Consider the following 21,097-nt stretch of genomic DNA (forward strand, 5'->3'; position numbering starts at 1 on the left):
CTATCTAGCCAACATTGCGTGATCTGGCACCCTGGTAGGGATTAACGTTACCCCACGTTAACTGTTGCTGCTTTAAATAAATGTACAAAGTTTACAAACAGGCCCTTTCAATGTGGGGGTCATAATCTTAGTCTAACTAATCAAATTTAACACCCAAAATGTTGAGAGTATGTAGGCTTAAAGTAAGGTTAGGAAATGCAACCTTAGCTTATCACACCAGTTTGCTAGCAGTACGTCATGCATACCAGCTATGCTAACGTAAGGTGTTTTAATGGTCATAATTTCTTGCAAAATCGTTAATTGATAGTGTTGTTGTGTTACTTGGGTAATAAATTGGACGTTGTAATATTTATCATTTTAGCAAGGAAGTAAACAAGCAAGACTAACGTTGAAACACTATCGATAACTGGTTACGATAACATTAGCTGAGTTCCTTGAAACTGTAGGCCCGTGCCCTCTGTTACTGTCATCTTATTTGGCGGTAAATTGCAATTTTGACAGGATATGCTTTACAAGCCATGCCAAATAATAAACTCAAACCTAGTGATGTTTAAAAATACATTCATAATGAAGTTCGATTGATTCAGACATTGGTGTAAGGTTATGAAACGCGTCATGGTTGCTGCCGAACAAGTATCACCTAAAAGCTCACTAGATGTGTGTGGCAACTGGCAGAAAGTTCACATGCTGTACATTGCTTGTTCACAAACGAAAGTTAGGTTTTAGGATGGAGCGTAAAATATACTTATATTTATATTTGAACCGATAGTGTTATTATATAACGCTAACAAGAGAACTTGAAGAATGAAATCCTTGTTTCACCTATGAGTTGAACCAACAATTAGGCAACTGAAATTGAGTCAGGAGATTATATAGTTTGGCGGTTTACATTAAATGCACCAAATGCACAGAGGAATGATGTTTGGAAGTCCAAAGTGCTGCAACATGCACGAGAACTTGTTAACTGCTGCTGTGTGTGGATCATCTCTACCAAGGGAAGTTAATGTGGTGACTGTAATTGAAGCCAATCATAACAATAATGTTTGGATTTGTTTCATGGTCACATCTTATGAATCCAATCGCAAAATAATATCTTTGTGCTTCCAAATAATTTAACCTGCTGCCTCATTTTCTAAAGTTAATATGACTGATGTTGGTTGTTTGAGTGGCTTGGATGTTGCTTACCCTAGAAAGTGTACTAATGACATTGTTGAAAGAAATAAGGATAGACAATCCGTTGACAGTTATATATTGGTTAAAAGCATCTGCTGACATTGTCTTTCGTTCTCTCTCTTAGTTTGCAGCTGTGTCAAGACCTGGCTGGAAAGCCAGAAGATGACGATAAAGGTTTGTTGACGTTTTCTCACATGCAAAAATAGTGATATGGAAGGCAATGCTGCATCACTGATGCATGTGCACGTAAAGCCAAACGTAGCTTTTTTATGTTTAGTTACTTGTCCACCCTGATCGTAACTGTCTCTGCCTGTCGTGGTGTAAATTTGTTATTGGGCTCTGAATTCCTCGAAGTCCAATAACAAGATGCAGTTATGTAGTGTAACACACTATCAATCATGTCCTTATGATCTTCATCTTCATTATAACCTTGTTGAGTCTTAAAGGCTTGTCTACAGGCTGAACCATTAAGTATTATGACCAACACTGAATATTCAGTTTAATGACATCTACTCAGTGTACTTCTTAAAAATAGCGCCATATAAATGTAACGTTGTTGTTGTTGTTGTAAAGATACCATTTTAATATATGTATTCTTTAAACGTTCAACCAAGTAACATTAGTGTTTATGTTCTTTCTCTGATCTTCTCCGGACCGTGATCCTCCTCATCATGATCACTCTACTTGTCCTATCTCTTCTGCAGAGCTCCAGACAGCTTTGTACGAGCTCTCCTTGCACGTTGTCCAGGGCACGCTCAAGGTCGACGTGGCCGCCAGTATTCTTGGGGAAGTCATGGTACGTGTCAAGGTCCCAGCCAAGCCCTCTTGTCATGTGCGCTCACTCTGCATTCACTGAAATCTTCGTCGGAGCTTCCTATGACACTGGTCATGATGTGGTTAGGGCCAGATGCATACAGAGACTAACACCAGACAAAATTCCATACATTGAATTAGTCTGGCAGTGTTAAGCCATCAAGCTTGCAAACTCACAACTCTAACAATGGCCAATCTTAACCAAATTAACATCAATAAATACTAGAGTGTGCGCTCTTTGCAAGAGGAATGCTATTTGTATGGAGCAAAGTGTTCTTTTTGTTTTTATAAAGTTGTCCTCTTGTGTTAAAATGGGTCTCTTGTTAGAACATTAAAGGCTAATCCTAGTATTGGCAGTCCCACTTGAATAATGTCCTATCGCTTTTTGAAATTGCATTACACATTTCAGCAAAGTGATGGCAACATCTATGTCAGTGCTTTGGTATATTAGAATAAATCTAAATTGGAGTGCTTTTGCTGTCAATTTAGGGTTGGCAAGAGTGCACCAGGATAATTCATTTTGAACTTCTCAAACGAGGAGCCCTAATTTGGTCTCCTCTGTAGTGATCTTGTTTGATCTGCAGAGCGAGTGAACCCAGAGGTATTCTTTAGATTGTTCCCCTTGTTGTTGTGACACCTAATCCAGGGATGATGAAACTAGGGTCCTTAGCAGAGCTGAAGTCCAGGGCTGATGGATGGCCCCCTCTTTCATGCTCTTTCTATTGTATGCCCTTCTTCTCAGGCTGCTGTGGCAGAGGTGGTTCTTTTATTCCATCTTTTTGTCTGAGTGTGATGTATACAAAGAGTCTCTCAGCCAGAACTTGCGTGCTCTCTCTTTCTTTCTTTCTTTCTTTCTTTCTTTCTTTCTTTCTTTCTCTTTCTTCTAGATGTAAATGAACTTGGAATTGAAACGTGTTGAGCACTTCACGCTGACTTTTAATAATTGTTCTGTTTCTCCCTCTCTCTCCTCTCTTGTGCAGGAATTGCGAGATGATATGGCCTCCATTTTAGCAGATGTCTTCGGTGTATTAGGTGGGTTTGCTCCGCTAATAATAGTAAACTGCTTGTGTGTATTGACAATGCTGGAGAATTCTTCTGGCATTATCAAGGTCATGTGTTTAATTCCTGGGGAATATTACCATTGACACCCCTCCACACATACATTCTTACCCACAGTAGCTAAATGTTCCAAACATATGTATCACAATCGGAATGCATTTCATCCTACAGTAAGACTTCAGTAGACTATCTGGCAGTTACTAAAGCTCTGAACACACACCATTACGACCAGCCTATCACCACAGGTTTATAGTCAGATAACCAACAAAGACGCCTTGTTATTTTTTATATTCTCGTAGATGAAAAATGAGGAAATTACAATGTAGTTTATAATACATTATAATGTAACATAAGATCCCTTTCCCCAAATTTCATGCTATCAAAGATCTGTAATATTGTAATAAGCATGTGATTGTCTGAGCGTAATTGTATTGTGTTCTGGGGTCACTGCCCTGTTGATCCCTTCTGTATAATCTTTGCAGACATTGAGACGAGCTGCACGGAGGAGAAGCACAAGCGAGAAAATTTCACCTCGCTGGTGGGCGCCTGTCTGGTGAGTAGGCTTCTCCACTGGACCATGTCTGAGCACTGCAGCAGAGCAAAGGAGAGAGGGGGAAATCAGAGGACAGGAAAAGTAAAAGAGAGAGAGAGAGAGAGAGAGGGATGTAGGGAGAAAAACAATTTGCTGCAAGAGCACCATCTTCTCCCCACCACAGTGTGGCAGCATGGTCCTGCAGGATAACCAACGACCCCCCTCCCTCTCCCCATTTGGCTGCTGAGAGGCAGCGTTTCACAGATTTAATACCTTATCGCGTCACTATTTGCAGAGCCAGATTTGTTTTTTTTTCTGCCCTTGGGTTTTTTTTAGGTAAAAAAATTTCGTAGCGATATTTGACGGTTCCCTGGACTGTGAGGATCAGCTGCATTAGGGTATTGAATGATCTTAATTCTGTCCAGTGGTGAAACTGAGTCAGAAGCAACCCCACCTGCCCCTGCACCCTATTAGAGTCCACAGGCCCTCTGGGCATGGCCATACACTGGGCCACAATTAGCCTAGCAAATAGATCTGCTAAAGAAGTCACACATTCTGGAAGAGAGGGCTTTTCAACAAAGTGTTTCTTAAGCAAAGTGGTGGATTTCTTCTCCAGACAAGCAAATGCAGTTGGCAATGGCAAATTGTAACACCCCCCCCCCCCCCCCCCTTTTTTTTTAAAGATATATTTTCTTACTTCCTCAGAGTGCCTCGTTCTCCTGTGGGGAAAATTAGAATGAGAATCCATGTCTTTCTTTGAGCTGCATATGTAAATGAGTGCTATTTTTAAGTGCCGAGCTGAATTGAGACGCTGGTGTGCGGTGGGCATTTGTAAGGTTTATAGATATGTGTGGAACTCAGCAGTTTTGTGCTGTCGGGGCCGGCCGCGCACCCACTGATAAGCAATTGAGTCGTTTGCCCCCAGCTCTCCGAGTCCGAGGGACAAGCAATGGCTCTGAGTTTACCAATATCAATTGAATTTATTTGGATTGCTTCTCGGAGTGCAATCAAGCATTAGGTCTCTCTCTGGACGGGGACGTTATTTATGTTTTCCATCTTTCTCTTTCTATCTCTCCCTCAGTTTTGTGTGCCTGACGCGATCCTTAAAGAGCGGCTGGATCCTGAGACACTGGAGTCCCTTGGCCTAATCAAACAGGCCCAGCAGTTCAACCAGAAGATTGTCAAAATCAAGACCAAGCTATTGTGAGTCTCCTTTGCACTGTTGTGTCAATATGTGATCTGTATCGGTTACTTGGCAGCACTAACCACAATTTCTTGAGTTCAGAGCACGATGCAGAACCACTTCCTTCGGAGTTGCTTTCACTTTCTTGAACATATGCCGTGGCCTTTCAATGGGGCAAGTGCCTGCAACGATGCCTGTTTATAAATATTGATTTCCCAATCTTTAACGGCCTCAGGTGAAGGCTGTATATATGTGTTGTCAGCAGGTACCTATTGAAGATCAGTAGAGCTTGACGGTCTGATTACTTGCTGTTTCACTTGCGTTGCTTTAACAGGAGTTGTTGACCCTCCATCCTGGGAAATCCAGATGGTAGATGGAGGGAGTAAATAAATAAATAAATAAGCAAGGAGAAGCTAGACTCTGTTTCATCGACTCCTACTTGGAGAGTGTCCTCAGTCCAACTCATTCAGCAAACGCAATTTACATACTGTAGCCTCTGACTATTCTGTCTTCAGAAAGAATCGGCTGCTGTTGCCACAGTCCTCCGAGGGAGCCGGGGTAAACTGCTTGTTGGACTCCATAATTTGCTCCCCACCTCATTGTATTGTAAATTAAAAGCAGGCCTCCTGGCTGTCGCCCCTCGACAATGATTAATTTCGCTGCTATTGTGTGCACAGATAGGCCCTAAGAGTTCTTATCAAGATTGGAGAGCCACTCGGCAGTGCTGCAAGGCTCCTCTAGCAGCCCAACACGTGTATATATATATACACACACACACCAAACCACACCCTTCCTGTTCGTTCCTCGTGCTGTTCGCCTTAACTGTTCCATGTTGTTCCTGCTTGATTATGAATCAATATGATGGAGAAATCACAGATGTTAGACTAGAGCCTGGGGTGGGGTGGGGGGTGGGGGGGGCGCTATTTATCAAGTTGAAGCCTCTTTTACCAGGAGGCTTGTCTAATTTATTATTTTTGCTTAAATTGTAGAGCACTGGAAACTGGTATTTCTATAGAGATGGACAGTCCATACTGTTACAAGTGATCAGATTGGATTTGTGTGTCCAGACATCATAAACCTATCTGCATGGGTTGCTGCGGTGGCAACGTACGTGTCAGTTGAAGCATGGTTTCAGAATCGCTATTTATTTTGGCTGTGTTCTCATGTATTCATGTCAGCGCTTTGTAGGGTTCTCAAAGAGAAGACAAAGTTAAATGTAAAGTTCTTTGGCCATCTGTTCCGGAGTCTTTTACTGGCTGTGCTACTAGCTGCATAAATTCAAGTGCTTCAGTGACACTGGACTTGATGACATTCTGTGGTGTTGGAAGGGATGCAAAAGAAATTAGATACACATTAGATGCTCAAGTACATTTCACAAAATGTTCCAATTTTTTAGCAAAATATATGCTCTAAAGCCACACGCATCCTCATATTCTCTACAAGGTCACTTAACAACTTGTGTGCGCTACCTCGCTAAGACAACTCTGCAACAATGAAGGTTTTTGTTTGATGACACCCAAATGTACATCTGTATTTGCATTGCACAAGTATTCTTTCGTCATCATGATATTACACACTGCTTTGCAGTATGTCTAGAGTGTGCCAGTCTGTACAAACTTGTGCACTGCCTGTGTATGTGTCTGTGTGTGTCTGAGCATACTAGTCTGAAGACTAGAATGCTGTTCCAAAACTGACCTAAGGCACATGCCCACATCCCGAAGGGGTGACCATAGGGATCCAATCAGATGCAGCACTCTCGATGTCCAGAATTACATGCTATTAGACGTGCAAGTGATTCAGCTTGGCGAATTTCAAACTTTGAACCTTTCCATCACAAGATATTGCACAGGTTTGTCTTGAGGGAGTGAAATATGTCAATTGCAGAATTCTCTATGTAGCTTATATATCAAACTTTGTCAACATATAAGGAATGTGGTAGAGATGCAGCATGTCAAATTTCAATAATTTTGAAACTTGGCATCACAAGATATTGACTTGAATTGTTTCGGCTGCTGGACTCTGATTGGCTGTTGGCGGCCATTTTGTTGTGCTGCAAATTAAACCCAAACAGCGACTTGCAGGTTAACAACTACTTTTACTTTATGTGTAGGGGAATAAGTTGCTGCATTTTCAACTGAGTTTTGCAAAAAAAACATCCACAATAACATTTATTGATAATAACAACCGTTTTTTGACACTAGTGAGTCAATAAATGTAAATTCACAGTATACGAGACAGAAGTTCAAAATGGTAAAGTTTTCAACTGGGAAAAAAAATGTATTAAAGTGCGAACTCTGGAGTGGACATGGAGTTTTCCTTTCAAACCCAGTGAGTTGTATTAATTGCTTTCATGAATGTCTGCTTCTGAACTGACATTCTTCACCAAAGATAGCACCACTACCACGCTCCAAATCTCGTCTCTCCCCTCGTCCTGAACCAGTCCTCCCTCCCGCCTCTCCAACTCTATGGCCTCATCAGAAAGTTCCGCTGGTGTTAATTAATTCCTGCTGATTACTCTTGTTTGGGGCACAGTGCCCTCTTGAGCCCACTCTGACTCCACACCCCCTCCCTCTCTTCCCCCCCCCCCCCCCCCCTCCTCCTCCACCCCTGCAGCTACAAACAGCAGAAGTTTAATTTGTTGCGGGAGGAGAACGAAGGCTACGCCAAGCTGATCACGGAGCTGGGCCAGGACCTGTCGGGCAACATCACCAGCCACCTCGTCCTGGAGAACATCAAGTCTTTAATAGGTACGCCTATTTCACCTTTTCACTCTGGCAGCGCGGGGGGGGGGGTCGCAGGGAGAGCATTCGCGCTTACCCCACGCCTGACATGATTATGGCGGAAGTTAATTAAAGCGAAGCAGAGTCTTCGTCTTTGTGACGAGTCGCACAGATCACAGAATTGTTTTAAATGTATTTTTTTTTTTTTTTTTTTTTTTTGGTGACAGTGGGAAAAGTTCAGCAAAGTTCACAGGTGTTCAGGTAATCGTGATGGCTCGTAATGAATGTAGAATTGCTTGGTTGGGGGTGATACAGGCAGACAGTTTGCCAGCTGTTTGTTCTTTTCTGAGCTGGCATGTGGCAAATCACTCATCCACAAGAATAGAAAATGGAGAGCGTTGGGGGGTGATTATTATCACATCGTCCTAAATGGTGGCTTCCTTCCCTTCTTCTTTCGTGCTGCAGGATGCTTCAATCTGGACCCCAACCGCGTGCTGGACATCATCCTGGAGGTGTACGAGTGCCGCTCGGACCAGGACGAGTTCTTCGTGGCGCTCATCAAGTCCTACATGTGCGAGCACCAGACCCTCTGCCACATCCTCGGCTTCAAGTTCAAGTTCCACCAGGTCAGTAACCTGACAATCTCGCAAGCAAACACACGCGCACACACACCTTAAGCAAGTCTACACGCATACACACATTCAAGTTCCACCAGTCTAGCGAGTGTGTGTGTGTGTGTGTGTGTGTGTGTGTGTACACACACACACCCTCATACAGACACGCAAAATGCATACACACACACATACCCTTCTCACACCATGTGTCCTCATTAAATCACTTTAATTAGCCTCCTGTGAGTATTTTAGGCAAGTTGCTTTCCACTCCCACTTTGGGATGCTGGAGCAAATGATTGCTTTTTTCGTTGCAGAGAGGCCCTCGTAATTAGGGGAGGTTCTTATCGTGTCCATCTCTCGCTGTGGCTGTGTGTGTGTGCAGTCTCTATCTCAAGCACGGGTCACAGCGGGGGGCTCAGCCCAGTGCGTTGTAATGCAGACGGCTTTTAGACCACGGAAGCCTCGCCACATATAATAATATTAAAATAGAAATCTCCCAAACAGAAAATAGGCTAGCATAGAGTCGGACTGTACCATGTACATATGTGTGACTTGTATTGTCAGACTTCGTCGTGAGTTAGAATTCTGCCTGCCCTGTAGTTAAAGAGAATATGGTACGATTGAGTGTGGGGTTGGTAAATGCTGTGGTTCTGCCGTAGGTACGTGCCACTCAATAGTCTACTGTTGGCGTCTACTGTTGTCAATCCATAGAAAATGTCACTGCAGCCAAGTTGAGTGAGAGGCAAGATGTCCAATTAGATATAAATAAATAGTTTGACCGGACTTGACTGATGGATAATGGTGCATATCATGCAGCACACTCAACTTGGATTCTCCCCCTACAGGAACCTAATGGGGAGACGCCCTCCTCCCTCTACCATGTTGCTGCTGCTCTTCTCCAACACAACCTCATCGCCCTGGAGGATCTCTATGTGCACGTGAGTCCATCCCTCTGTCCAGCTTTGCATGCACAGCTCACCACTTGCCCTCCAGACGCCACTGGCGTCCATGGCGGTGCTTGACCTGGCATCTGTTTTGCTTGTGTGTCCTCTGATCGGGCAGTTGGTGCCACTGGACTCCAGCATCGTGGAGGAGCACAAGCGCGAGATCCTGGAGGCCAAGCAGATCGCCCGTAAGCTCACCATGGTGGTGCTGCCGTCGGAGAAGAACGACGACAAGGAGAAGGAGAAGGACAAAGAGGAGGAGAAGAACGAGAAGGTGAGCACCATATCTCACTGATGGAGCCTAGCACTTAGTGGGGCCGCTAAGTCTGTTTAATGATGGTCTTTAAGTGTTGGATAGGCCAGTGCTAGTAAGACTATGATTAACTGCTTAATGGTAAACTACAAAGAACAAAGGGCACACCAGCAATTTTCTTGAGGGGTCTCAGAATTCAAATAGTCAGGATATCTGAAGTACTATTATTGTTTACTACAGTGAAAAGAAAACACTTGCACAGCCGATAGAATGGGATATATTAAATGGAAGATGACCATGGGTTGTAATCATTGGTTAATAAACATAAACAGTGAATCTGTAACTGAGTCTAATGCTGTCAGCAAAGAATCCTTTTTAACTTAAAAAAAAAAAAAAAACACTGTCCAGAAAGCTGTGCGAAGATGCGCCGTCAGCCACTTTGAGCTTTGACTCTTTAACCTCGTCACATAGCCCTCACTCCTGGAGCTTCTTCTTTGAACTGAGCGGGGACTAATTATGCAGGCGGTGTTGCCCTGATGCACCAGTGAGCACCGATTTCTGCTTGTAGTTAAAACTCCCCCACTCACCCCATGCCGACTGATCCATTGCATTTTAATGCCTACGTCGTTCCTTCAGTGTAACTTCCTCCTCAGCAGATCGGCCTCTGAGGTGCGCTACGTCTTTAGCGCGGGTGTGCTCTGCGTGGGTTTGGGCACGGAGGAGCCCTTTGCCTTCGCGTAGAGCGGCGCGGAAGCACCAGGCCCCTAATTGTGTTTCTTAATGAAGCGCTCCAGCCCCCCGCAGCAGGAGTTGGTGTGTGTGGTTGTCGGAGGCCCCCCCCACACACACACCCAGCACGCCTGGGGAGTCATACGAGCCTCCAGCTAGCCAGGCGAGCCGATCACACGTAACATTAATTTCCTTGGGAGAACGAGGCGCCGCCTGTGTTTTAATTAAAAGATTACATCCGCGCCTGTCATATTGGGCCTTTGTCAGGGGCTGGCGATTTGATTGTGTTGCGGCCATGTTTGCCCCCCCCCCACCAAACTCCACTCCAGCCGCCATGGCCACTGCTGCTGCCGCCGTCATCAATCACTGCCAGGCTGACATTGAGTGATGGGGGCTCAGAGTGAAGGCAGGGCTGTCGGGTGCGCTGATGCGGAACACACATACAAGCACATATTTGCAAGTACAGCGCACATCACACATGCCAGGTATTCCAACATTACGCTTCACCACACACACACACACACCACTACCACTGCTTCTGCCAGTGATCAGCGATATGACCCAATATCATGTGCCGTCCACCACACACACACACACACACACACACACACACACACACACATGTGAGCCACTTAATCCTGCAAACAGAATTCCTAAATGGTCAGGCAGCGGGAAACCCTGGTGAACCACACACACACATGCGCCTTACTCCCACTAATTGGCCTCCCGTCACGGGTGGAGCCGACTCCTCTCCCCTCGCGCCACCCCGTGCACTCTGCCAGGCTGCGCTGGGTGGCGCTGGTTTTGCGTCGCTCCTCGTTAGAAGAACCGGAGCGGTGGAGGTGGAGGAGTGGATTAGTGGCGGGCAGCCTCAGCGTGCCTCTGCCTCTGCCGGGGGGGGGGGGCATCCCTGAGTGCAGCGCAGCAGGGCGAGGCCTCCTGGAGGTGCAGGTGTGTTGATGAACTGGGTGAGAGTGCATGCACGGCGCTCCGCTAAATAATTTACTCCCCATATGCCTCCCGCCGCAGTCAGCTGGGCCACTCTCTCTCTCTCTCTCTCTCTCTCTCTCTCTCTCTCTCTCTCTCTCTCTCTCTCTCTCTCTCTCTCTCTCTCTCTCTCTCTCTCTCTCTCTCTCTCTCTCTCTCTCTAGCCTCTTCACTGCCTTGGCTGCTTCTGACAAACAACCCCCCACGTCCAGCACACCGTTCTCTATCTTTCCCCTCCACTGCGTCACCGTCACTCTGCTACTCCCTAAAACACTCTCTCTCTCTCCCTCTCTGTCTTTGTCTTTCCTTTGTTTTCCCCTGCAGCCGCCCAACAATCAGAAGCTGGGGCTGCTGGAGGCGTTGCTGAGGATCGGCGACTGGCAGCATGCGCAGAGCATCATGGAGCAGATGCCCGCCTTCTACGCCACGTCGCACCGCGCCATCGCCCTCGCCCTGTGCCAGCTGCTCCATATCCTCATCGAGCCGCTCTATCGCAGGTGAGATGACGTCGCCACATGCTTGCAGTCATACACACACACACCTGTTCTCACACAGATATACTTTACTTTGCACCCCCATGTATTTGCATTCTAATACTTAACATTCTTTGGCTTAATCATCAGAGTTGTGGGTTTTGAAAAGGAAAGTGGATTAGGCTTGTCCACAGATAAGATCCAATGAACAATAGTAGTGGTTATCAACCTGTGGCTGTGCCCCAGTGGTCTATGTAAAGGCGTTGCAAGTGGTCCCTGGCCCTTCATTCAATAATGTTGTTTTACTGTGGGGTAGGGTTGTGCCGATGGACGATATCATTGTCCATCGTGATGGTTGACAGACATCACGATGGGAAGCAACCATCGTGATGCCACGCCCCAACATGCCAGTCACTAATTCCTGCTGTAACAGGCTAAAACATAAAAAAGGCTGCCATCACGTATTAGTCTACTGTCTTGTAAAATAAAATACTTATTAGTCTACAGTCTTATTCAAATAATTCCTGACTGTGACGTGAATGTGTAATTGTCTTTTTTTAGCCTGCATGTCTCGCAGGCCTATAGCCTGCATTGGACGTAAAATATGTAGCCTATGTTTTAGCATAAAATAGTCCTATTGAATTATTTTTGTTAGGCTACGACTAGGACATTCTAGCGCTCAAATATTTTTGCGAGGCTACAGCGAACGCCAAATGGCGTCCTTCTCCTCTGTGTTAAAATAAACAATTTCTTTCGTTAATTATAGGATCAGAAGGTAGCCTATCCGTCTTCCACTGTAAGGCTTGTATTTCATGCATTTAGCAAATGTCCCAGACAGCAGCGGATTGGTAATCGGGATTTGTTATTTGTAAAACTTTTTTTTACTTCGCCCTCCTATAGCCTGGACTGCGCGATCGCAGCCCTTTACTTTCACTTCCCGCCGCCCTCATAGTCAGCATAGACAGTAGCCTGATAACGTGGGATGCTGCATAGCGTAGGCCTACTACTGAACATTTTAAATGAGTGACCACGATAGTAGTCTTAAGTAGCTTTTTTGCTAGGCCCAGCGAAGGCTGGCAATGTGTAATATTCCGCTGGTTGGTGCACACGCGTGCAGATTGTTCAGATTGATTGTCTATACGTTTTCTTGGAGCAGATCTTCCACACAACTTCGGTAGCCTGGTCAGCATGTCTCTCAGCTGTCCACTTTCGTCAGGCCGTATAGCCTATATAATATATATTTTTATTTTTTTATGTAGAAAACTATAAATGTTGTAAAAATGATATCATCGTCCATCACGATGTTTTACTGTACACATCGTCAAATGCCAGTTTAGGGGACATCGCCCAATCCTACTGTGGGGAGACACCATTTTGTTTTTACCTCACAGCCCACAACCGTTGTGCTCAGTGTGCTTCTTGGGTGAAAGGGTTGTCCCTGAGGCACAATCGGTTGAAAAGCTCTGATAATCTCTTTTTTTTCTGTGACGGCTACTTCAGGGCTGCGGTCCCCAAAGGTGCCAAAGGACGTCAGCTGAAGCCCCTGCAGAACAGCCAGGCTCCGCGGCCCGTGGAGACCTTCGAGGGGCTGTCCCGTGACGTCATCACCATGCTGGGCTACCTCGGCCCGCACCTCTCCCACGACGCCGTCCTCTTCGCCAAGATCGTCCGCCTGGGCAAGAGCTTTATGAAGGAGGTAACGTTAGCGCCATCCAAATAACATGGGGTCCAATTAGCGCTCTGCCAATATCTGTGTAGTTTTCTCTTGTCTCGGGCCATTTGTTAGCATGGTTGATGTTGAAGTGGCTGTCACCGTTTCAACGGATGTTTGTTTCTTTGCTGATTGTCATTCTAGCAATTTGTTATTTGCCTGCGGAGTCTGTGTACGTGACTCGGCAGTGTTTGCAGTGTCCTAATTAGACAGGCAGGAGAGCTGCAGTGTGTCCAAGTGAAGTGTCTTGTCACTAGACTCCCTGGTAAAGTTTGTTCTGTCGAAAGTAGTGTGACACGTGGGATTGTTTTGTCACGTCACGTTTTCTAATGTTCACACACACAACTAAGCCTGTCCTTTTTGATACCATGAGTTTGTTTAGGCCTGTAGTTGCCTGCTGTGTTCTAACTTCAGATGGCTTCATGATATGGCTTCTCTCTCTCTCTCTCTCTCTCTCTCTCTCTCTCTCTCTCTCTCTCATCTCTCTCTCTCTCTCTCTCTCTCTCTCTCTCTCTCTCTCTCTCTCTCTCTCTCTCTCTCTCTCTCTCTCTCTCTCTCTCTCTCTCTCCCCACAGTATCAGACGGTAGACAGCAGACCAGATTCCAAGGAGGAGATGGTAAGAGACCACCTCCGATGTTCCCTTTAATCCCTCTCCCTCTCCGTACAGTAGTGTTAATTTCGTCAGACGAGAGGAAATATGTTCGTCAACAACCTTTTTTTTTTCATGACTAAGACGAGACGATGAAGAGACGGCAGTAATGTCCTGAAACACTGACTAAGACTATCTTAAGATGCATTATTGTTGACGAAAAAAGACGAGACTAAAATGTTTTGCATGAAATAAAAACTAAGATAAAATCTCTCTCCATTTTCGTCTACAAAATGAGAAGACAGAATATCTAGCTGTTACGTTTTCAAAATATTCCGAATGAGTTCATACACAACAGCTTTCCTGTAGGCTAGTCTACGTGCTGTTGCTGCAACCCTGTGGCTGCAACACGAAACTACATGGAACAAGAACACTCGAGATTTTTGCCAGAGTTAGCAAGCTAACTACCTAAGCTTTATGCCACAATGCTACATACCCAGAAGTTGAAGCTTCTCTCATACAAATTAACATCCCCCAGAATGTCCATACGAAAATGTTCATCATGTAATGTCAACTATTTAACTAGTTAGACTGATGGTGCAAAGTTTGCTAGCAAGTAAGCTTATATGGAAAGTTTGCTAGCAAGTTAGCTATGGCTAAGATGGAGAGTCTGTTTGGGGAATGTGTTGTGTTTGGGTGCATATCGCCATCTAGCGAGGCGGAGTAAAACATTAATACTTTGGTCTACGACAGTGTTTCTCAAACTTTTTCAGTTTCAGGACCACTTAACTAACCCTAGCTAAAAAAAAAAAAAGATTAGACCTACTTCAACAGTAGCCTATAATTAGTCTACACTATAGGCCTACTCACTGAACCACCTTGCTTATTGTCTTTGCACTTTGCTTATTGTGTGGATTCATACTGTATGATTTAAACTGGCATATTTTACATAGACAGTGTTGCAGAACTGTTTTTACATACAAGTTGGTTCAATATTGCAAACAACTCATCTATATTATATTTTACCACGTCTGCTCGCGGACCACTTGGGATAGCTTGCGGACACCATCTGATTCCCGGACCACACTTTGAAAAACACTGGTCTACGAATATGACAGTGGTCCAGTCAAATCCCAGCCGAGCTATAACTGTAGCTCGACTTACCTGTGCATGTAAACATACTGACTGACAAAAAATCAGAATGAGTAATTATAACAGACGAGTAGCCCTGTGGACACACAATATTGTTGGAAAATTGAGATGTGTGAAATACTATTTGACTCAAATGGTAATCAGAAATAATTTGTTATAAAAAAAAAAAGACTAAAATCTGTTGACTAAAACTGACTAAGACAAAGATACCTTTAGTTTTCTTTTGACTAAAACTAGACTAAAATGACGAGACTTTTAGTCGACTAAAACTTGACTAACAAAAATGATATTTGAATGACTAAATATGACAAAGACTAAAAAGGACATTTCGTCACAAGACTAAGACTAAATTAAAAATAGGTGACAAAATTAACACTACCGTACAGTATGTATTTATGGAGTGCTCTCTCACTCCAGCCATCCTCCTGTGGCTTCGCTTGTTTACCGAGTGGGGCACCCCAGCCCCTCACCTCGCTTCAACCCCGCGGCGTGTGTGTGTGTGTGTGTGTGTGTGTGGGGTGCTTGCTGCCGCTCTGTAGTCCAGCTGGAGGCCGGGCTCTGCAGCGGTTGTGTGCCAGCGCTGCAGATGTGTCTCCGGGCGATGCGCCACTCCAGCCAAGAGGGCCACTAGCTGTTTATGAGGCCTTACATTGTGCTGCCATGCCGCCTTTATTATGGCTTTATGTGGTGTGGAGCGAGAGAGAGGGAGGGAGGTTTCTCTATACATCATTGAACTGCTGTTTCTTTTTTAATCTTGTGATTTACTTTTCTTCTTTCTTTTTCTCCTTTTGTCATTTCTCTCCCTCCTTTTCTCTCTCTCTCTCCTTTTCTCTCACACTACCTCTCCCTCCTTTCCTCCTCTCTCTCTACCTCCCTCAGGACTCTATGTTGAGTTGTTTCCTCAGCATCTCTGACCAGGTCCTGCTGCCCTCTCTGACCCTCATGGACTGCAACGCCTGCATGTCTGAGGAGCTCTGGGGCTTCTTCAAGCTCTTCCCATACCAGCACAGGTACACAAAGAACTCCCCTTATGTAAACCTTTGTAATTGTACTGAAGTTTGCTCTAAATATCGAATATGCTAACTGTTAGCATCTCTATGGGATTTCTCATATACATTGGCCTTAAGCTAATACATTAGTTTCTATTCTGTAACTTGTAATGCTAGCCTACATGATTGCTCTTAAACATCGAAAGAAATAACTGAGATGTACTCTGTATGTCTGCTTACCGTAGTTTTACAGTGAATGCTAAGTAAAGGTTTGAAAGGAACTTCAGCTGCAGACTTTCTCTTGGGAAACTGTTAGTCTATCTTCTCAACTAATGTAGCTGGGTACACCATGCTATTGCCACACACACAAGTGGTTGATTTGGTTAAGCTGTTTATTATGTTTATTTTCGTCCATATCTCACACACACACAGAAACTCACACTCACACACACCCCACCACTCCCCAGAGTCCTCCCCCCCTCCCCCCCTGATGCTACTCTAGTTGAGAGAGCATTGATGTGTTCCTGGCACAGCAGACTCAGACAGACTGCAGAGAATCTTGAGGGAGCAGCTCCAGAAGCTCCACCCCCCAAAGTGCCATACCTGAACCAAGCTCACAAAGCAGCTCTGAAGAAAAGTTTAGAACTGCTTTTGGGAACTTTGACGTGTTGGAAACTCCAAACAGAAGTCCTGAAGCATGCGGTGTGTTAGTCCCTTGAGGGTGTATGTTCTCATGTTCCGGCGTGTTCTCTGCAGGTACCGGTTGTACGGCCAGTGGAAGAACGAGACGTATGGCAGCCACCCTCTGCTGGTGAAGGTGAAGGCCCAGACGGTGGACCGGGCCAAGTACATCATGAAGTGAGTCACCACCCTCACCTGTTTTACCACTGGAAGCGCCAGTCATTTCATAACACTAGAACCGCAAAGAGGTCATCTTGACCCTTAGATTTTAAACTCTATTTTCAACCAGCAGCAGTTTTTTTTTCCCCCAAAAACAAAGTCCAACTTTTTTAAACGGTCAATATGACCCGTCGCGGCAGTTGTAGTGCTAAACTCATTGCACAGCTCACTGCAGCCCCAATATTAACACACTAAAAAAACAGTTGCAGACACAAACATGGAGACATCATTCCTTCTGCTGCATGTTAAAGAGGAAAGAAGAAGAAACCCTCTTTGTCTTAATCATGGCACTTGTGTTAATTACCCCTGGGAGAGGGCTGTTCTAGGAAGCACTTTGCCTCGTAAATTGCACAAAAGGTAACGAGATGTCTTCCCCTCAGCGGCACCTTAAGGCACGGCTTCCTCCAGACAGAAAGAAGTGTTTATTTAGCACTTTGTCTGTGTGTGTCTGCGCGTGTGTGCGTGCGTTGTGCGAGCCTGCATCCGTATGCGCCGTGCATAGTTAATGGGTGCTCTTAATGAACTGCGGGATTAATAAAATTGCTACATCAGGGTTAGACTGTGCATTCTTCTTTGATGGGTCCTGAATAAATAAAGGTATTTGGAGAGCTAATGAGCGAGGGGTGGGAAGGAGGGGGGTGGAGACAGTAGGGGTGAGAGGTAGAGTCAAGGAGGAGGAGGTGAGAGAGGTGAAGGAAAGAAAGAGAGAGAGAGAGAGAGAGAAGGGCTTGTAAAGGAGAGAGAGAAGGGCTTGTAAAGGAGAGACCCTTGTGGAGGACAAGGAGGTGAAGGAGCAGGAGAGAGGGTGTAAAGCATCATTACGTAGTTTAGTGGAAGAGACGTTCAGTCAGGGATGCAACCCGGGAATAAGAACGCTGGCTCACTGTCCTTCCTGCTGGCCGGTGGAGTAGTGGTCAAGCAGTAAGGGGAGTCGGCCAGGCCATCACCCTGAGAGGAGGTCCTCCAACTGCTCACCAGCACACTCTGTAAACAGAGGGGCAGAATGGGGCATTTGGAGTGGGCCGTGCAGTCCCACCTCAGTCCAGCACTAGGAGTGATGCTGACTGCATTTAGCTACTTGGAAACGGATTCCTATCCAGGATGGTGCCAGCTGCCCTGCAACCAAAACATGAATATGAGAGAATGAGCATGTAGAGTGTACCTTTCCCTGTTAGCACCACGTCATGGTGTTCTGAACAGAAACTCCGCTCACAATCTGCTTGTTTATGATAGTGTTTTAACTTAAAACATACACACATACAAACACGCACACACTATACCAAATCCCCTTGTGTATAGATAAGGATGGCGCTCCCACGCAGAAGTAAAGAAAGTCTGTGTGTGTGTGTACACGTGTGTGTGTGTGTCTGTGTTCCTCTTTCTCGTGGTTCTCTGTGGCACAACTGTAAGACAGGCCTGTAATCAGGAAGCACGGTGTATTTCCCCAGAGTCATCAGCATGAATGTGCTGCTGCCTGTACCACACACACACACACACACACACACACACACACACAACCCCACGCCCCCAGAGGCCATTGCTCCGGTCACTGCTCCCCTGCTCCACGCCGCCCGCCTCGGACGGGGGAGAGCCCACGAGCCTCGGAGTGCAGAGCTCAGAGAGCCAGAGATGTGTTCACCGGGAGAAGGAGCCGGAGCACTTTGTACAGCAGATGAATAAGAGCTGTGTTGTGCTGTTGTGTTGTGTTGTGCTGTTGTGTTGTGTTGTGCTGTTGTTGTGTTGTGTTAGAAATGAACGTATGTAAAAACCCAGTGAGTGTGGAACGTGAAATGGATGCTGGACAGAGGTTGTGCCAGTGTTGGAAGTGTTGTTATCATAGTGGAGCATTGGTGTAAAGGAGGCCTTAGTGAGTTGCAGATGCACACTGAAATCAAGGGCCTGTTTGCCTGAGGAAAAAAGTCTGGAAGTGAGTTTTCAAACCGATCTCTGGAGGTAAGCGCCTTGAGGTAAACTGTGTGTGTGTGAGAGAGAGAGCAGGTCGAATGGCTGCCTCAGCACTGCCTCGCTCCTCCCTCTGTGGAGAGAGCGGGACACGTGGGGTCAGTGTGGAGGAGGAGGAGTCTGTGTGGAGATGGGCCGTCTGGTCAGGGTGAAGGGGAGAAGCGCGGAGTGGAGGGGAGGGCGCGGCAGAGCCATGTGGAGGGCAGGGGATGAGGTGAGGTAGCCTTGTGTGGTCAGGGGTTGTGTGTGTGTGTGTGTGTGTGTGTGTGGTTGGGCGGTCTAGTCCAGGTGATGGAGTGCTGGGGACTGCAGTGCTGCCGCAGAGGAGTTTTGCCGGGCACTGGAGCGGAAATGAAGTACTGCTCTTGATTCTGGAGGATTAGGGAGAGCTAAGACACAGACACACTCAGGCACACAGACAGACACACACACACACGGAGTGAGCGACCCGGTGTTCTGGAGATTCTCATTTGATCAACATCACCACAGCTCTGCACCAAAGCAGTGGGATTTAAAGGGGATAAGTGTTGTGTACGTTTTGGAATACACAGCAGCGCGGTGGCGCCTCTGGTCTGACGGCACGTGGGCACCGACACAGTGTGTACAGCTCAGCCTGGCCCCACCGGAGACGCGTCCGCCACGCCACGGCCAGACTCTTCTGCCTAGTGGAATTCTGCAGGGTTTGCCAAGCGGCCAGAAGCACAGAATTTCAACTGGCCGAAAAGAACCTTTGAGCTTTCAGTGTCAAGGCACTTAACTTCTCTGCCGACACACACACACACACGAAAACAACCGTGTGTGTGTGTGTGTTCCTGCAAACGGAACATAAAGCATCCTCTCGGGCTCGGTCGCCCACCCGTGAATCAGGAGATGTCATCCCAGTCGGTGCATTCTCTCTGCTGAAGGTTAAGCAAACCAATTATACTTCCCCATGGTGGTGGGGGCCGAGCGAAAGGAACACCACCCTCACCGTTCTCCACCTCCTTCCTGCCCTGTTGCAGCGCCCTCTCCTCTCCCCACTCCTCCTTCTGCTCCAAGTTCTCTCTCTCGTGTTTTTTTTACCTTTTTTTTTGTTTTTTTTTCACCCCATCATTCCCTATCTTTTTTTTTCACCCTGTCTTTTCATTCTCTCTCTCTCTCTCTCTCTCTCTCTCTCTCTCTGTGTGTGCCTCTCTGCAGTCTCTCCCTGCAGCGCTTCTCGCTTGCATTTTAATCAGCACCCGGCGCCTTATTAAAGCCAATGACACCGTCATGGCTGAGTGACCAGCACTCCCTCCCTCCCTTCCTCCCCCCAGCGGCCCACCCTCCTGCCCCTGCGCTGTGCTGCAGGTCTCAGCCTCTACCTCGGCCTGTGTGCCTTAAAGCCCTGTGTAGGCCTACTTACATTACAAGAATGTGTAAATGTCTGTGCAGTGTAGGCCTACTTACATTACAAGAACATGTAAATGTATATACAGCGTAGGCCTACTTGCATTACAAGAATGTATAAATGTATGTACGCTACAGCGTAGCCTACTTACATTGTTTCCTAGCTGCTGATGCAGTTTATTATCAGTTTGTAAAGGTTAGGTGAAGTGGGAAGTAACATTAGGAATCCCTTATCCATATGACTAGTTGGCTGGACCAATGATTTCAAAGTTAATGCAAAGTCTACGCCCATACCATGCTAGAGTTGGAAACGTTTTCCAATCAGAAGAGGCCAGACTATATTCACGAAGTGAAACAAAGCAGTGAGTCTGGTTTTGCCAGATTACCACAATCGCCCTCCATTAAAAGTTCACACACAACTTGGAGGCAGGGATGGAAGGAGGGAGAGAAGGAGAGAGGGAGGGAGGAAGGAAGGAAGATATGTTTTTCTCCCGGGAAGCAGTTGGGTGCTCTGAGGGAGGCCGTGTGGAGGTGGCGTGCGGCAGCAGGTGTCTGCTGATCAGAGAGCAGTCAGACATGACCGCAGAAGCTGCTTCGCAGGAGCACCAGCGCGGTGCTGCGCCCCCACTAATTAAGAAGCGCTATATTACTGCCGAGCAGTGCCATGTCCATTCCCACCTACTCTCTAACTAGCCAATTGCTCTGGACTTTAGAGGTCTGGATGTGTTTCTTCTCATTCACATCCCAGGCTAATATGTGTGTGTATATGAAATGTGTGCATAAAAATGATCTGACAACTTCTATTTCTCATTTCTGTCTCCTCTCTCTCTCTCTCCCTTTCTCTTTTTCTCAGACGCTTAACGAAGGAGAATGTGAAGCCGTCTGGGAGGCAGATTGGCAAACTGAGCCACAGTAACCCCACCATCCTCTTTGATTATGTGCGTG

At 46.1% G+C, this 21,097-nt stretch overlaps 1 protein-coding gene across 1 annotated transcript in view; it reads left to right on the top strand.

Moving 5' to 3' along the window:
* The window catches only part of thoc2 (THO complex 2), a 60,344-nt gene that overhangs the window by 867 nt on the left and 38,380 nt on the right, over positions 1-21,097 (top strand). The window contains exons 2-16 of the mRNA XM_042075318.1: positions 1,298-1,347; positions 1,878-1,969; positions 2,967-3,018; positions 3,528-3,598; positions 4,659-4,780; positions 7,374-7,507; positions 7,946-8,106; positions 8,940-9,032; positions 9,157-9,312; positions 11,332-11,504; positions 12,981-13,176; positions 13,767-13,808; positions 15,813-15,943; positions 16,679-16,780; positions 21,006-21,090. Of these exons, the coding sequence (XP_041931252.1) occupies positions 1,298-1,347; positions 1,878-1,969; positions 2,967-3,018; positions 3,528-3,598; positions 4,659-4,780; positions 7,374-7,507; positions 7,946-8,106; positions 8,940-9,032; positions 9,157-9,312; positions 11,332-11,504; positions 12,981-13,176; positions 13,767-13,808; positions 15,813-15,943; positions 16,679-16,780; positions 21,006-21,090 (1,660 nt within the window). The remainder of the gene's footprint in view (positions 1-1,297; positions 1,348-1,877; positions 1,970-2,966; positions 3,019-3,527; positions 3,599-4,658; positions 4,781-7,373; positions 7,508-7,945; positions 8,107-8,939; positions 9,033-9,156; positions 9,313-11,331; positions 11,505-12,980; positions 13,177-13,766; positions 13,809-15,812; positions 15,944-16,678; positions 16,781-21,005; positions 21,091-21,097) is intronic.

Source organism: Alosa sapidissima, chromosome 20, assembly GCF_018492685.1.
Source record: "Alosa sapidissima isolate fAloSap1 chromosome 20, fAloSap1.pri, whole genome shotgun sequence".
NCBI classification, from domain to species: Eukaryota; Metazoa; Chordata; class Actinopteri; order Clupeiformes; family Clupeidae; genus Alosa; species Alosa sapidissima.